This window comes from Parasteatoda tepidariorum, chromosome 5, assembly GCF_043381705.1.
Source record: "Parasteatoda tepidariorum isolate YZ-2023 chromosome 5, CAS_Ptep_4.0, whole genome shotgun sequence".
Taxonomy (NCBI): domain Eukaryota; kingdom Metazoa; phylum Arthropoda; class Arachnida; order Araneae; family Theridiidae; genus Parasteatoda; species Parasteatoda tepidariorum.
In genome coordinates this window covers 91672631-91691615 of record NC_092208.1, presented here as the reverse complement: position 1 = coordinate 91691615, position 18985 = coordinate 91672631, and the positions used below count along the sequence as shown (strand labels likewise).

The 18985-nt window shown below is 28.2% G+C and overlaps 1 protein-coding gene across 1 annotated transcript; it reads right to left on the bottom strand.

Moving 5' to 3' along the window:
* Window positions 1–3304: 3304 nt before the first annotated feature.
* Window positions 3305–18776, bottom strand: LOC107454241 (serum response factor-binding protein 1). Its single transcript, XM_043044738.2, has 7 exons — window positions 18618–18776; window positions 18271–18359; window positions 17326–17398; window positions 15968–16039; window positions 7749–9367; window positions 5741–5802; window positions 3305–3454 (listed from the first exon to the last, which is right to left on the bottom strand). Exons 1-7 carry the CDS (start codon window positions 18642–18644, stop codon window positions 3354–3356), a joined length of 2043 nt encoding a protein of 680 aa, XP_042900672.1. The 5' UTR covers window positions 18645–18776; the 3' UTR covers window positions 3305–3353.
* Between the last annotated feature and the right edge of the window lie 209 nt (window positions 18777–18985).

Sequence of the window (18985 nt, the reverse complement as noted above, 5' to 3'; positions counted from 1 at the left end):
TTTTTTTTTTTTTTTTTTTTTTTTTTTTTTTTTTTTTTTTTTTTTTTTTTTTTTTTTTTTTTTTTTTTTTTTTTTTTTTTTTTTTTTTTGCGGACTGTACCTACTCCAAGTAAAATAATTCATGGCAGTCAACAATTTTTGAATAGGTGAGATCATTGAAGTAATTGCATCATCATTTGCTAAGATAATTTTTTTGTTACTTAGATCGAAATTGCCGTTGAAACATTTTTCTTGTAGGAATTCAAAGAAAAGGTAAGTTTACTATGGGTAAGAAATATGATAATGACGCTGGAAAACAAAAGGCAAAAACTGCCGAAATTTCTAATTAGTTTATGAATAATAACAAAGTTCAACTATTATTAAAAGTGACTACTTACGATGAAGATGTTTAAAATATGTAGATTTTCATATTCAGGCTGATATGAAATTGACCATAAATTACATCTCGTTTAAGATAGAGTTTATATATTTATATACGTCAATTGTTAATGCTGCATATTTTTTGTTGTTGTTTCTAATGCCACTTGCCACAAGGGCAAGCCTGTTTAGTGAAACCGCCGGTGGGGTTTGAACCCACGAACTCTCGGACATGGGCTCAGTGCCCTACCGACGTTTACAGGGCGGATCCATTGGTACATCCATTCATTCATCCTCAGATCGTAATTTTGACCTGAATCAGAGAACGATCGATCTCCAATCCAGTACCTCCAGAGGTACTGATTTGTTATGGGAACATGGCGGACTTTTGCGACAGATTTAATAATGACACCTTTTCAAAAAATTAAATTTGGTAATGACCAAATTCCATTTGGTAATAATTGAATTTGGTTTCAAGTGAAGGAACTAGTGTTGTTCAAAAATTTCTCAACCTGAAACTAGAAGAAAAATAACCTGAGTGAATATGTCACAGTGTTAATAAAAAATATTTTTTGAAATGGTGCGTTTACGCATCTTCGGTCGAAAATGGGTTAAAACGCGTTTTTACTGAACATTTTGAATTCTAATGCTTCTTAACGATGTGATGTTTCCCATTTATTTGTTATTGTTAGAGTAGATAACAAATACTCAATAAATACTACAAGAAATATTGTTTTTTCATTTATAACAATTTATTATAAATATTTACATAAAGCTAAGAAATGAACCAGAATGTTAGTAATCATCAAATCTCGATTGTTTTGAGCACTTAGATTGTTTTGAGCATAATAAATAAATACAAAAAACACGAAGAAAATTTAAAAAAAAACAGTAAGTTTTATTTATTGCGTATAAGCTGCAGAAATAGAACTCATAAAATAAGTTCAAAATGTAGATAAAACAAGGGGAAAATTACAGAACAACGAAAAAAGGAGAAAAAAGAAAAATAATAAATTTTTTTTTCTTGAAAAGCAATGCTTCACTTTTCTGGATAGCAATGTCAGATGCGTAAATAGATTTAAGTCAAATATTGCGTTTAGTATACACGAAACCTTTATAACTGTTAAACTATTAAATCAGTTAATTTGGTTTTCTTTTCATTCGAATTAGCGTAACAGAACTGCAAACAGTTAAGCTTTTTTTCAAAACATTTCATAGAGTGCTAAACAATTCTAAAAAAACTAAAGGTTTCAGAATTTTCGGTAATTTCGCTAACATTTTAAAAGCCCTATCACGAAAGAGCTGGGACAAAATAGTGCTTCATTTGAACCATTTACATGAAGTGGTGAAGCAAATAAGTTCAAATTATATTTACAAAACAAAGAATCATTCATTAAAACATAAACTTAGTTACCCCTAAAAGAAATTGCTCCAAAAAGCATAGAAAATCAGCTGCCTTGTATACATAGGTAACAATACTTCACTTGCTTAGATAGCAATGTTATATACGTAAATAGGTACAAGTAAAAAAAAAAAAATTTACTCTTTATACTTAGAACCCAAATAAATTATAAAATATTAGTTCTAGAGATATAGCAATCACATAAGTGTGTTCCCATTTTATCTTTCTAGAAATGGAATATGACTTGTCCCAATATCTTTTTCAAATGCTAACGAAGATAATTATATTTATATCATGCAGTTCCACTAATGTGCAAATTCAGAATTTTTAAATAATAAATAAAGATTTTTAAAAGTACAAAATTAAGGGCACATCATTCAATATTCTAAAACGTCTGTGGTTTTATTTCTCCCTTTTTCCTTTACGAACGAGGTAGAAAAGCGTTGATAATAACAATAATAAACAACAAAAAATGGAAAATCGTTACGAACAACCAGGATCGAACCCTGGCCCTTCTGAACCGTAATCCGATTTCCTGCATCAGACGCTCATTATCAAGATGAACCAAAACGTAAAAGATGAAAACAGATTTAAATCGGTAGCAAATGAAAAATAATAAAGGAGGAAAACTACGGTATCTGAGAAAGCGATGGTAGCCAAAAAACGCAAATCAGGGCAAGATGCATTTTTAAGAGAAATGGGGGATTCATCCTCTTCTTTCTGACAATCTGCGAAGTAGAAAATTTCCTTCATCCCTTCCTATTACAAATTTTATTTGGCTTCCACTTGGGCAGATGTAAATATTATTTGGTTTAACTCATTTTCATTTTAAACGAGTAAGCTTTCAACATAAGTTTTTTTAATTTTACTTTGATCTAATTCAGAATGTTGATCTGAATATTTTAAAAAGTTTTCATTAAATCTAATTATAAAGACAAAACAGCGTCAGAAGTTATTTACGACTCATCCTAATATTAATATTACAACTTTATATAACACTTATAATTATGTATTTTTAAAATAATCATTTTAAACCTCTCAATTTCTTTTGACTTATTTCAATGCTTCGAAAGAATTTTACCAAAATTAAAATATGCCTAGAACCAGAAATTCTTCTCCATTTATAAAAATTATGCCAGGTAACAAAATAATTTTGCGAATTTGTTATCTTTTAGTAACTTGAAAGAAAACAAATATACATATAATAATTTTATGTTTTGTGATAATCCTTGTTCTTATTTTTATGGATTAAAGTAAAATAACATTGGCAGAAAGAGAGCAACTAGTTTTTAAATTTTTTTTCCTTGCTACTTGATATTCGTTCTATTTCCAAATAAAATAATTCAAAAATTTCTATATTCAAAACATTATAATTCTAACTTTTTTTCATGCATATAATTATTATAGGGTGANGAATTTTTTTTCTTCGTAAGCTGTAAAACAAACATAAAATATACTGGGGACATGAAAATGACTGTTTTTGTGAGAATGACCCATATATATGATGAGGGATTTTTATTAATTTTTAGAGAACAAAACTACTGATAACAATCTATATGAGAATTTATTTACACCAAAAACAAAATTTAAATCACTAATCAAATACAATTCTCTTTCCTTTAAATCCACTTTTTGCAGCTTCTTTCAATTTATTTTTTGCTTCCCACGATGGATGCAGATTAACATTTTTCTCACCTGTAAGAAAAACAACAGAATGAAAATAAATTTATCGAAAACATAAACCAGACTTTTACAAATTTTTATTTTCTCTAAAAAACTTATATTTATTATATATAAATTAAAAATGTCACACATAGTGTGAAAATTTTTAGTTGCAAAATAAAAATTGGTTCATATGAATAACTACAAAATTTCATAACATTTTCTTCAGTAGTTTTCCAGTAATAAGCCTACAAACTTAATATTTTATGATCACCCAACAGCTATTCTTTGAAGAAACAACAATGTTGAGCTTACAAGATTATACCAATAACTAACACAAACCAATAACAAAGAGTGCAAAATCACAATTATGCTGAGCTTATTAGATTAACATAACATAACGAATTCACAATAACATTTAAGTTTAACATAATTGTACTCTTAAGAAATACTAACACAAATCCATAACAAGATGGTTGAAGAGAGAGCGATTTTTTCAGCAAGATAATTTATCTTAAGAATGAGTAACAACATCAAACGATTCTTACAAAGCAATTCATTCAAATGATTCTTAACTTTTCTTACTGAAAATTACTTCTATTTGAAGCCTAGGGGGCAAAGCCCCCTGTTTGCTGATGCTCACCAACCCCGATGATTGCAATAATCGCTGTTTCTTAGCACAGAACAGTTGACATTATTCAACTAAAAATATATGTTCTGAAAAGAACACTTGTGCCTCCATTTCCCACGTCAAAATATTTCCCTTATGATATTTCTAAAATTTATTAATGGACATAAATCATTTTATAACATTTAAAATGAAAAGTATATTATTATAACAAATTAGTTGAGTTCGCAACTGTAATTTAATAATTTTGCTTACCAAACGAGCCGATGTATTTTAAATACAATTTTCGCATTCATCGCTTTGCGCGAAGCTGAAAGTTACGATCAAAATCATTGAACGAATCTCTTATGTGCAAAGTATTATTAGGTAATTCGCACCAAAATAATAATAATTGTAAAACAGTTCATAAAATCAGACACCAATTTAAATTACTTTATTTTAAAATGTAACGTAGAATTGCATTCAGTGTATCTGCTACATTTTAGATCTTCAAATTCATGACTTAACGAAGTTACTATTTTCTACGACAAAAACACAACAATTTAAAAAGCATTATAATAACATTCACTGAAATGATAGGTATTACCAAAATTGTTATACTCTGCATCTTCATAGATTTTAAATTTAAGAAACAGAGTAAAGAAAGAGTTAAAGCAATAAAATAGCTGAAAAAAATACAAAAGCAAATAATTTTCTTTCTTCTTTTTTCCTACAGAATTACATTCTAAAGATACTTTTCTTATTCATCGGAAAGGAAAGAAACACTCCTGATTTTCCTGTTCTCATTTCGGAATAAAAAAATTCGCCAATGACTGGCTTGCTTCAGCTAAAATTTTAAATTGATAAAATAAAAAATATCAAAAATTCTGAAATCACAGAAGCTTAAAAGATAATTAGCTCTAGAAATTATGTTTTTTCTTTCATTTTTTGAAAGGAACACTATAATTTTTAAAGAACACGATAAAAACATTTTATATTTTAATCAAATATGACTGTGAGTGGGGATTTTATTACAAATTCAGATATTCCGAACACCATAAAATTGGAGGAGGAGGTGAATTCCATTTCAAAAACTAGATTTTTCGGTAACCTAAATCCATGACTCTTCACGATTTTTTTTAAAAAAAAATAGTTAAATCCATGAAAAATTTTGTTCAATACCGAAATTCATGACTTTCCAGGAGTGCGGATACCCTATGCATTATTCTAATAATAATAATAATAATAAAAACGATCCTCCTAAATTCTTAATTTAGAAATTAAACAAAATCAAAAGCTTAATAGCAGTACAGATAATTTTAACCTTTAAATTAGGGAAACAAAATTACTTAAAGGCAAACAATAACTTTATGACTAATATCAATTTGCTGATGACAACCAAATCAATATTAAAATGAATGTGAGAAAACTGGATCCTACCCTGTGATTTTCCAACCAATAAAAATGCATTGACAATAATGGAAAACTGAACAACAATGACAACATTATTAAATTTTTATATATAGTGAGATTTGACAGAACAAGCCAATATTCTACACTTAAGAGTGAACTTTAACATGTTTGCAAACCTGGTAAAAAGAATGCCTGGATACCTGGGTAAAGAAACCTGGTTTGCAAACTTTAAGTCTTAAAAATTAAGTTTTTAAATTTGATGGTTAATAGAAAATTGAAAGTTTTATTATGATGCTTACCTTTTTCATTTGATTGTTTCTTTGATTGAAAACTATTACTCATTGTGCTATTCTTATTCTCTCTGTAAAACAAAAACATTTTGACAGTTAGAATTTTAAATAATTGAAAATAGTAAAAAAGAAAAAAAAAACTTTTATAATAATGCTGTGAAAATGTTAGGTTGAATAAAGACCAAAATGATTTATCTTTAACTAAGTTTTTACGTAAAATAGTAAACACTTTCAATTATATTCTTTTAGTTAAAAAAAAAAAAAAAAAACATGAACTAGGGTGACCTGGGGTAATTCCTGATCAAAAAATGCAAACATCTATTTTGTAAGAAAACTATTCAAGATAGAATTATAATATTTACTGGAAGTTTGAGGCTATATGAGATGAGTCCTAGGCTACCTTGTTTTGTTTGAAAATCTAATTAGAATTTAAAATATTTTAAATTTTTAGTGATCAGGAATTACCCCTGGTCTTGATCATTTCTGGGGTAATTCCTGATCACTTCTGGGGTAATTACTGATCACCAGTTTTTATTGTAAAGGGGCTGTTTAAAAATAATTATATAATGGTAATTAACAAATAAGACATCAAGATCAAACAAATAAACCAAAAAGATATGTTTAAGCAGCTAATAAAATGATTTATTTAAAAGCAAGAAGAACGATTAACACTTTAAATTTTCAAAAATCTTTGCATCGTGCCATACATTTTAGGCAATCAGCCAACTCATTCTCATGTTCTTCTGAAATATAAGAGAGTTCCCACATGGGTTACTTTTGCTGGATTTTTTAACTTCATTAAGGGAAAGTGTAAAGTTAAGTAAGGTAACTCAACAGCTCTGGCAGCAGCTCTCACACTGAAATTTTCATTTTCAATCATTAAAAGAAATTCACTAATTTTGCTTTCTAGAAGCTTAGTATCCTTTTTAGGCTTATAATTTCTCACCATATTTATATTAGGCTAATTTATAAACTTAAAAATTATTCTAACAATGTACACACATAAAATTAAGATAGAAGCAAGGTAAGACAAATTGGAACACATTTGTCTAGCATACGGTTAAAAACAAATTTTGTGATTAAATTGAGTTAAAATATATTTTATAGTTTCATTTGAAAAATATGAACTGTTACTTAAGAAAAGACAATTAGCTATTTATTAGTTTATTTTAATACTATTTATGAAAAGAAATGACAATGATCAGGAATTACCCCAGTGATCAATAATTACCCCATCTGTAGGGGGCAACATTTGATATAGTTTCCTATAATCAATTATAATGTTTACAGTAGATGTGAAACAATTAAACAAGAGCTTACACTATTTTCATATCAAAGAAAAAGAAAGTAACTCAAAATATTTATTATTAAGAGAAGGAGGGAGATCTTTGCAGAAATGTACACTTTTTGAAACCCATCTTTGAAATGGAAAATACAGAAAGCAGTTTAAAGATACTTATTTTGTTAGATTAAACAAGAAACTATTATTAAGTAAATGTAGTTATACCTTAGTAAAGTGTACAAGCATTCTTGTCCATGTCTCAAATTTAGAAAAAAATTATTTTTTTAAAATAAAACTTAGGTGATCATTATTTACCCCAGAAACAGACTGATCGTGAATTACCCCGGGTCACCCTAATTGTTTTTTTTAACTATTTTGAAAAATTCTTACAGAAGAAGCAAAAAAAAAAAAAAAAATTCGTATAAAAAATATTTTTAAAATCTTAAGTAACAGCTAAGTTGAGTAAAACATTGATTTCATAAAAAATAATAAAAAAAATCAGTTGCGTTCTTAATTTTAGGCATGATGATTTCTTTATTTTAGGTTAGTTGCTTTCTTAATTTTAGTAATGATATACTAAAACCAAAAGAATAAGGCAAATTCCATTAGTCTAATAAGGAATCCACTAGAATTATAGGCTGTGTGATAACAAAAAATAAATAAAATTAATAATAATTAAATGACTACAAATGGTCTGAAAAATACATTAAATAAAAGGTATAAAAGATTACTAACCTTCCATGATTGAATGAGTCATCTTGAGGATTTCTTCTAGATTTGTTATCAAATTTTTTGATATTTTTCAGCTGGAAATCCCCTTTTATATTTTTCTGAAATCTCTTTTCTTTGCGATTAAAACATTCTTCTTTTTTATTTTGAAATTTATTTTCATTTCGATTAAAATCTTTTCCTTTACCTTGAAATCTATTTTCATTTCTATTAAAATCTTCTCCCTTATTTTGAAATCTATTTTCATTTCTATTAAAATCTTTCCTTTTTTTATTTTGAAATCGATTTTCATTTCCACTAAAATCTTTATCTTTAAAACTGTTGAAAGATTTACGAGGCTTATCAGTAATATTATTTCTCTTAAATTCGCCACCTCTCGCACTTTTATCGAAATCGGAGAATTTACGTTTAGTTTGGGAGTGCCTATAACTGTTTGCATTTGATTTATCATCATCACTACTCTCAACCTCCTTGTCTCCATTCAGAAAAAATGAATCCTTTTTTGGCACAGCAGTTTGCGGAGTGTCAAGCTCTTCAGAATGGGTGGGAGAACTTTGAACAGGAATTAGCTCAGAATCTTGCAGTTCATTTAAGTCAAGAACTTTGATAGCTTTTGTATTCCGAGTATTTGATTTATTTTTAGGCTTCAGTTTTCTGGCATCTCTATTAGCGAGTGCAGCCAGTCTTTCAAATATTGAAGGTTGGGTGTTGGTGGCTGAGCCTTCAGTTGATTCTACTTTAGAAGAAATACTATCTTTAATATTATTCTTGCATGAATCTCTACTCTCTTCTTCATTTGAAGATTTAACATTACTTGGGGAATCTTTAGTTTCATTACGTGCACAGTTCTTACTTATTGTCTTTTTAGATGCAGAGTGTTTTTTACTTTTGGCAGCATTTTCAAAAAATTCTTCTGAATCACCAACACTAGAATTATTAGATGATTCTGAATTAAACTGATCATCATCCTTTAAATCGTCTTCCATTAAATCAGAGATTTCATCCTCATTTTCTTCATCCACATCACTTTCTATTACATTAGAATTTTCTGAAGGCATTCCTTTAGGATCTGATGTCTTAGCACTTTTGTGACATGTGTTCTTATTAATTGTTTGCTTTTTAGACACTAAGTTTTTTTTGCTTTCAGCAGATTTTGTGAAAAATTCTTCCATCCCTTCGTCACTGCCACTGGCATTATTCGACGATTCTGAGTTCAGCTGATCCTTATCATTGGTACCATATTCCATAAGTTCTGGATTTTCGTTTGGGTTTTTTTCATTTGCGTCCATATCTTCTACATTAGAATTTTGTGAAAACTTTCTCTTCTTAAGATTTGGTGAGCTAAGACTTTTGTCTACTGCGACATTGTTTGGGAAAGTAGCGCCTTTAAAGTTGCTCCTTTTCTTCTTTGCAATTTTTTCCAACTTCTGTCTCTTTATGTCAGACGCCTTCTTTTTCTTGTCGGGAGATTTGGGCATTTGACTCTTTATTTCCCATTCCAAAAGAAGAGTTGGAATTTTCTCCACTAAATGACACTCTTTAGCACGAAACTTTTCAACTTCTTTTTGAATCTCACTGTCATTAGCTAATAAGGCCAGACACTGATCTTCCAGAGGGATATTTTTCTGTACAATAAAAAAAAAAAATAATAATAACATATTTTTATTAAACTAAAACTTAGTCAATGATCTGAAGAACCAGTCACTGAAAGATTTTATTAGCCCATAGAAATTTTCATTGTTAAGATTCCTTCTTGATTTAAAAAAAAAAAAATTATGAAGTAAATTATAGCAAACAAATAAAATGTTTAAACTTCTATACCTCTACAAAAAAATAAAATCATTAAAAAAATGAAAGTTTATTAAAATTGAAATTTATCAGTATGTTTCAATAAATAGTTTAAAAGTTACATATTTACCAAAATTAGATTATAAAATTAAAAAAAAAATTATCAAAATGAAATTGAATGAAAAATTAACAGAAAAAGTGTGATTTTCACAGCTGTAAATGATGCCATTTTTGTAGCAGAAACACAAGTCAGAGTACGATAAATTTTACACTTGATTGATGGTGATCCATTACTGATCTACTCATAATAATTTCACGATTGTCCGAGTTGGATTTTAGTTGAACCCAGAACAACTGTTCCCTTTAAATTTTAAAGTCCCCGATTGAATTGTTAAGTTTAGTGGAAGAACAAAATAAATAAATTTGTTAAAATAAGCTTTAACTTAGACAGAGCAATGCATTTTATTATTTTCCTTATTGAATACTTTTTTAAAGGATCTTTCAACAAATGAAATAATAAATAAATAACATTCTAGTATCATAACAGTTGTTGGTAACTATTTTTTTAAGGTTAGAAATTTTGCTGGTACCCACTATATAGAAAGTGAAAATAGAGTTGAATTTTAATACAAAGAGAANCATTGAGCTAAAACTGGATTTTCAAGAGAAATGTTACTTCAATTTATATAATTAGAATATTATACTCAATTACAAATGAAATAATAAATAAATAACATTCTAGTATCATAACAGTTGTTGGTAACTATTTTTTTAAGGTTAGAAATTTCGCTAGTACCCACTATATAGAAAGTGAAAATAGAGTTGAATTTTAATACGAAGAGAAAATCTGTAGTTTCTTATTTTTATTTATTTATTAATTTTTTTTTCTTTAAGTGTTTGCACATTAATATTTATTATTTGAAAAGTGACTTCAATATTGTCTGAGCTTATGGAAATATGCAAAATTTGAAAATTATTCATTAATATTAAGTGTGTGAAAAACTGCTAATTATGTTGAATTTTTTAAAGATTCAACAATGTTTCAACTATTTGTTCCTTTAAAAAAATCAAACCACAATTATGCAATTAACATTTTATTTTGATTTTCAGGAGCACAAACTGTTGCTTGGTTTTTCTTGGAGAAAAAAAGAAAAAGCTTTAAATGCAAATTAATGTTATAGACTTAAAGCTGTACAACATATCCTTAAATATGAAAGCTTGAATGTTTTTGAATTGTCACTCAACAGTTTTTAAACAAAGCTAAATTATAATTAGTTTGTTTAATGGCCTTATAAAAAAAAAAAAAAAAAAAAAAAAAAAAAAACAGATATCAAAATAATTTAGAAAACATTTGTCTCAGCATTATAAAAGTAAATGATTGAATAAAGAAAAACATTTCTACAAAAAATAAAGCATTAAATTTAAAAAAAAATTAAATCTCTAGGTAAGTAAATCTTGACAGCAAATCAACAAGTTTTGTAAATAATCCTTTTAAATCAAACCATTTTACAAACAGTATCTTCAATTACAAGTTAAGACTAATAAAATCCCTCCCTAATTATTTCAAATTTAACACTCCTTTTTTTTTAAATTTATCATTTCTTAATTAGCTTCCAAGGGTCTATTGAGTTGAAATTCAGGTCTAATAATGGATTCTATAAAAACTACTATACTGTGAAAATGATTCCTTCACAAAATTAGGGCTGGATTAAAGTGGGCTATTGGGGCCCAGATTTTTGAAGGTCCCTACCAGGGGCCAACATTGTAAGCTGATCTTAAATATTTGTAGAAATGCCCACATTTTTATAAAAAATAAATTTTTTTGCCTCACATTTTTTTTATAGGTACTATAACTGCGAAACTATTCAATAAAATTAAACAAAATATTTAATGTAATTTTTAATGTAACAAAAATAGTATTTTTAAACTTAGCTTGAAAAAATTTGCAAAAAATTGAGCAGCAGCTGAACATTTAAAATAATCTTTTCATACTGTGCAAGCGCAGAAATTTGTTTGAGCAAAACTTCCCATAATTTTACAGGGAGTCATATTGGGTAACTAATGAAAAAAATTAAATTTGAATGCCTTGAAAATTTAAAAAGTTTCAAGCAAAGAAAATTAAGCACTTCTTACAAATACCCTACAAAATAAGCACCTTTAAGAGCTTTTAAAAAAGGAGGATTAAAAATAAGCATGTTTTAAAAATGCTAGGCACCCTGTATATAAATCGTAAACATTTTAGCAAGGAAAAATGTTTCTGTTTGTTCTCTATTCTTAGATTGTAGCACAACATATAACTTTTTTCTCTACATTTACCCTAGCAATAATTTTACATTGGCCCCAGTTGGGTTCAAATTTGGCGCAACATGGGTCCTATAAGAACATACACCAGAAAACGAATATTAAGACGTCAATATTTTGTAATACTGTTCCGAGAATGACCATATAGGGTCCACATTGACCAACATAAAATCTATTTTGGCTAAATAATGGATATAAAATATCGGATGCATCTGACAATTTTATATTGGACTGATATTGTTCGTAAAGTGACATATCGGGTGAATCGGACAATTCAATACAAGTTCAATATCGGAAAAATAATGGCCCTTATTGAGCCAAGATTCATGAATATTCGTCCAATAAGGGCCAAAGTTATTTTGCTACTAANATTAAACCGAGGAGGATCTATTTGGAACAGATCTCTCCAAATCCTCGCTTATGCGGACGACATTGATATCATTGGAAGATCAGAACGGGCTGTTAAAGATGCCTTTCAAGCCCTTGAGGCCTCTGCTATAAATATGGGCCTTTCCATTAACGAAGACAAGACCAAATTCATGGAGTTTTCAAGCTCAACTGTAAACTATAGTGAACCTTTGCAGATAAACGAACATTCCTTTGAAAAGGTTAAAGAATTTAAGTATCTTGGTACAATTATCAAAGACCAAAACAAACTGAAATCTGAAATTGACAATAGAATCAATATGGCCAACAAATGTTTTTTTTGGACTAAAAAGTCAACTAAGATCGAATTTATTAGCCGAAAAACAGAACTAAAATTATATAAGACACTCATTCTGCCTGTCTTGCTATACGGAAACGAAACCTGGACTTTAAACCTTGACGTCCAACGCCCGATAGAAACGTTTGAAAGAAAGNACTGAAACCTGAAATTGACAATAGAATCAATATGGCCAACAGATGTTTTTTTGGACTAAAAAGTCAACTAAGATCGAATTTTATTAGCCAAAAAACAAAACTAAAATTATATAAGACACTCATTCTGCCTGTCTTGCTATACGGAAACGAAACCTGGACTTTAAACCTTGACGTCCAACGCCCGATAGAAATGTTTGAAAGAAAGATACTTAGAACTATCTTTGGTGCCGTACCAGAGGGGGGATGTTGGCGAACACGGTACAACTTTGAACTTTATGGGCTCTATAAACATCCTCAAATTATGCAGATAATCCGAAGCAACCGACTAAGATGGCTCAGCCATATCTGGAGAGGCTCTGAAGATAGCCCTGTAAAAATTGCCACCTTCAAGAACCCTCAGGGGTCCCGCTCTAGAGATAGACCATCTACTCGATGGATCAACGACACCGAAAATGACCTCAAAGTCCTAAAACTTAAGAACTGGAGGGGAGTTGCCATGGACAGAGGGAGCTGAAGAAGGCGTGCTGTTGAGGCAGCCAAGGCCTGCAAAGGGCTGTTGCGCTCCTGAATAAGAAGAAGATGGGTCCTATAAGAACATACACCAGAAAACGAATATTGGGACGTCAATATTTTGTAATACTGTTCCGAGAATGACCATATAGGGCCCACATTGATCAACATAAAACCTATTTTGGCTAAATAATGGATATAAAATATCGGATGCATCTGACAATTTTTTATCGGACTGATATTGTTCGTAAAGTGACATATCGGGTGAATCGGACAATTCAATACAGTTTCAATATCGGAAAAATAATGGCCCTTATTGAGCCAAGATTCATGAATATTCGTCCAATAAGGGCCAAACTTATTTTGCTACTAAGTAGTTTTATCACAATAACTATTTAAATAACTTCATACACAACTACTGTTCATAAGCAATTAAAGCTTAAGTATTATAAATAATGTTTTAAAATAATTTAGAAGGGATAAAGTGGTCAAAGCGTTAATGTGACACACATTGAGCTAAAACTGGATTTTCAAGAGAAATGTTACTTCAATTTATATAATTAGAATATTATACTCAATTAAAGATATGCTACTTTTAAGCAAATAGAGCTGATCAGACATACATTGCCATTTAGACAATCTTTCTCAATTTTAATGTATACAAAAATTCTTATATTTACATATAACAGCAGAACTTTCTAAACTTAAATTGTTTTTAAAATTAAGTATTGAACTAAAATTAGAAAACAAGATTCTGTTTCAAACCAGAGAAAAAACACAGTTTTCTTGAAATTAAAAATTGCTTGAAGAAAATATATTGAATTTTTTCACTATATTTTAATTTTAAAATTTATAATGAAACAAATCACTAAATTTTAGGTACTTTAAGTTATTTATAATTTAGAAGTTATTTGAAAAGCATTATTAGTATTATTATAATTTATTATTTTTTTTTTTTGAAAAAGAATAGTAATTTAAAATTTGAATATAAGCTGAAGAAATACTAAAAATAAAGAAGAAAACACAGGATCTGGAAATTAGATTGGCTTACATTAAAATTGTATACTAAAAAAATTTTTTTTGGCTGCAAAAAATAACTAATCTAGGTCCATTTTTCACAATCACATTACACTATTCACAATTTTTTTTAAAAATTGCCTAAATGGTATTTAAAATGTTTTAAGTTAGGGGTGCACAACCTGTGGCCCACCGACTGTTGATATGTGGCTTGTGGGAACTTCTGAACACAACAAAAAAGAATTCTTTTAATTTAGTTTTTGATTAAACATAATAAATTTTCTTAAATTAAAATATTCAATTCAAATTTATATTACTCCAGAATGCATATGTTTTTGGCACTTTCATTCTGTAAGCTTTTTTTTTTTGGTTAGAATTTATATCCACTCCCAAGACATATGTATAAATTAATATATTAATATATATTTAATAAATTAATTATTGGGGGAAAAAAAATTGTGTTTTTTAAAAAAGTATAAGTTTTTTTAGTTTTAAATAAATTTAAATAATTAAAAGCATTTAATTTTCTGCAATATGTTATTAAGTTTACTGATAAAATATTTAGTGCTTAGAACACTAATGTTTAGATAAAAATTATCATATTTGCTGCTAACATGACTGCTTTGTTAATCTACCTGCTGTGCAAGTGGCCCTTCACTCAAAAAGGTTGTGCACTAGGCCTGGGCAATATACTGTAATACCATCATTTACCGGTATTTCTTTGATACCGCGGTAATGATATTCGGAAGTATATTCTTCGGTAATACCGAGTTATTGAACTTCGGTATGCCTGCACCTCTCGGTACTCACCGCTAGCCAATATATTCGGCCGACCGGCGGCGAGGAAGTGGCGGTATGGTATGGTATCTAGGAGGTATTGGTATGGCACGTGATTGATTTAGGGGTGAAGAACTCAAAGGCTTGCGCGTAATATTTACGGTACCTCCTCTCGGCAGCTAGAAATTTCTCCTACAATATATTGTGGTATCATTTGACTTTAAAGCGCATGCGTCATATCCGTGGTATTGGCGATATCGGATTTCAAACACCCGCGCGTTATATCAACCCTCCATGGTATACTTAGTTACTGATTTTGGTTTCATTTTGAGAATAGCGTGCTTCTGATTTTAAAAATATCCGAGATTGTCGGATCTCCTTGTGATGTTTATAATTGTGTTGATATTTATAATTGTTGATGTTTATAATTGTGTTGATGTTTATAACTGTTTTGATGTTTATAATTGTGTTGATGTTTATATTAGTAATTGATGTTTATATTAATAAAATTTTTCTGTTTTAAAATAATGATGCTTTATAATTAGTTGATTCCATGGGATAATTATGCTGCGAGCTAATATAGGATAAGTACCCCATTTTTTTTAAATGATGCTCTTTAAACACATTAATTTTTAATTGCAAAATAGTCTTAGCATTTATAATATACATAACAATTTAATTACCGCAGTATATCATAATATCGTGATATGAAGCTCACAATATACCACAATATCGAAATTCTGACATTGCCCAGCCCTATTGTGCACCCCTATTTTAAGTGAAATATATTAAGTGAAGTTACAGCAGAAAAAGTCGAAATTTCAAAAGTGCAAAAGATTCTTTTATGGCTGAACAGCTCCACCCGGCTTTATTTAATAATACCTATTGAAAAAGAATATAATGTTCTTGTTTGTGATCATAAAACTTATTCTGAAAATTGAAATAACACAGACAAATTCAATGTTCATTACCTGGGTTAAAAGAGTATTCCAATTTTGTGCTTTTGATAATGCTTTTTTGCTCACAAAATCAGGCAGCATTTTCTACAAGAATAATAATCAAAAATAAATAAATAATTTCATAAAAAATTAAATAAAATTACAACTAAATGAGACAAATATATATATATATATATACATTGCTTCTAACAGCATTTTGTTACAATACTGGCATTTTGTAACACACACAGAAATAAAATAAAAGATAAATTTTACATATAATATTTATATAGATTAAGTAACATTTACTTAAATAACATTTCAACTATTCAGTCAGATTTTCACACAGTTAGATGCAATCTTAATTGTTCAAAAGAGAGACTTTAAATAGCCTAGTTAATTAATCTTGACTATATGCTAAAATATGAAGTATGATTTTGAATAATTTTTGTTCTGAAAATCAGATTTTCATGAACTAAGAGCCGATGTTAATGGCTCAAAGGGGTGAATTCAAATATGCTAATTAATTAGAGCACACGATATTTTAAATTATGAATTCATGTAAAAAACATACTTTTTCTAAATAAATAGCTATTTTGACAGATGTGGAACCCTGACCCTAAAAATAAGATGGAAAATCGTAACCTTGAAAATATGGTCTGAATAGTTAATTTAGGAAAGTTGTCCTAAGTTTAGGCTCAATAATGTTAATTTTACTTATTGTATTTTTCAAGCCATTTTAGTAAATTTAAAAATTTTGCATACAATAACAAAAATAGTTCACCCCATGATAATTCGATTCAAAAAATTTTTGATCTACTCAACACGAAACTTACTGTTGCAGACATACATATTTCTGGATCATTTTAAAATATGTAATTTAAAATGGCAAAACATAAAATTTGATCAAATTTAATTATTACAATTGCAAATGGTCATTTTTTTTTTAAAATTTGTAACATAATTATAAAAATTTTTTACCCACAGATCAGTCCATTCAAAATATATATTTTTAAGTTTTTGGTCAAAAAACTTTATGTTGCAGACACACAGATTTTGAGATCATTTTAAAGAATGTGATCTCAAATTATAAAACATACAACTCAAACAAACTCAGTCAATACAACTTCAAACAGACACATTTGGAAAATTTTTTTTAATTGAAAATCAAAATTGATTTGACTTGAAAATCATTGACCTGATTCTGTTAAAATTTTGGACTTTGTTACTTAAATGCACATAGTTTACAAGGTTGTACGAATTTTTATACCTTTAAGTAATAGCTGACAACATCAACAAATGTTGCTGATAAAAAATGTCTGGTATATTAATACTAAACCTTATTTTATGAATAAAAACAGAAAATTAAACTCCATAAAAAATATACACACCTTAAGTATTTTAATTTTTTCTAAAAGCCTCTCAACTTTTCTTTGATTTTTTTCAGCTTGGCTATCATTGCCCCTGAAATGACATGTTGACACATATAAATATATAGGCATACATATTTTTTTTTTTAAATGTGAGATTAAAAGGAACATTTATAATTTTTCTTTATTTTAAAAAAAAAAAAATTCTCAATGTTATACCCAAACGCATAATGTTACAGACGTAAGAGAACATTATTTAACTGTTTCATTTACCAATGTACCTACACTGTTTCTTATTATTCAGGTTTTCAAGTGCTGACATGGCAATTATGGTATGGAACTGCAACAGATACTGTTTTCTCTAACTTTTCTATATCTCTTTGCACATTATGTAGTTCAAATATATAGCAAGATTGAAAGAGATAAAAGTTTCAAGTTTAGCCTTAACAGTTTCAAATTAAATATGAAATTAATGATAAAATAAATAAAAATAATTGACGAAGGACTTAGAATGTTTTCTTTTTATTATAGATTTTTGGCATGACTTTTTTAAATAAAAATGTATACTAAATATCCAGTTTATGCTGCCATTTCAAAGGTGTTATAAATAATAATTAAATTTTGAAAAGCTAATCTGATAAATGTAGTGATTAGAATCAACGAGAAATAAACCCAATATTTCTTGGGGAGAAGTAGAAAAGGATAAATGGTCAAAAAAGCAATTTTTTTTCCTTGGGTTTAATTACAAAAAAATTAAAAAAAAAAAACATAGATTTTATTTTTCTTCTTAATTTAAGACCAGAATCTTTTGTAAAACTAATTGCACACATTTAAAAAAAAAAGAAAAAGGTAGTCTGTATAAGTATTCCACATTTGTTCGCACTATAACAGAAAAATCACTTTATTTTTTAATATATACTTTTATAACATGCAATTAAGAAATAAAGATCAGTAGCTTAATCTTACTTTTTGTTTTGCAACTGCTTGAGTTGTTTGGTGAACTTATTGATAGCAAACAATTTGGCACGTTTGACATGTTTCCGCATTTGAACCACCTAAAATAACATTTATCATTTAAAATAAATACATTATTAACTTCATATAAGACATAAGTAAAATTTCCGTTCATTTCAAACTCATCGATATCGAAAACAAAATTTGTAAGACAATAAAAAATATCCCAAGTGTTTATAATGATAACATTATTCTTAATTCAATATTATTTTATTTCAAATAAATAAAACAGATAAAAATTTTAAATGAGGTCTAACTCATCTATATTGAAAACAAAATTTAGAAAATAAATAAGTAACCTGATTGTTGACTTTTATTTTATCCATAGCTTTAAAAAATATTTGAAATAAATCTTTTAAATAAAACTCTAACAATTAAATATACAAATTATAATATAAAAAAAGAAAGATTAGCAGCAAAAGCATGCAAAGCTATTTGTAAAGGCAGTGTCTATTACACCNAAGATCATCCTTTTTTCTTTTTCAAATTCATGAATGGCTATTTGTTATTCTTCATATGAAGAAAATCAAGATGCTACAAAAATTGTAGCTGCCTTGACTACGATAAACAGAGCTAAATTATTTTTGAAAAAAAAATCGGAGAGTCACGTGGACAGATACGCTCTATGATTGGTTAAAAATTTGATCGGTAAGATAGCAAAATGAAT

What these genes read in the sequence shown, in the direction of transcription:
- LOC107454241 (XM_043044738.2), bottom strand. Translation starts at nt 18,644, where the DNA reads ATGGATAAAATAAAAGTCAACAATCAG. An exon ending in GACTCATTCAATCATGGAAG is followed by an intron (nt 5,803 to 7,748) that starts GTTAGTAATCTT and finishes TTTGTTTTACAG; the next exon opens with AGAGAATAAGAATAGCACAA. An exon ending in GAAACAATCAAATGAAAAAG is followed by an intron (nt 3,455 to 5,740) that starts GTAAGCATCATA and finishes TTTTTCTTACAG; the next exon opens with GTGAGAAAAATGTTAATCTG.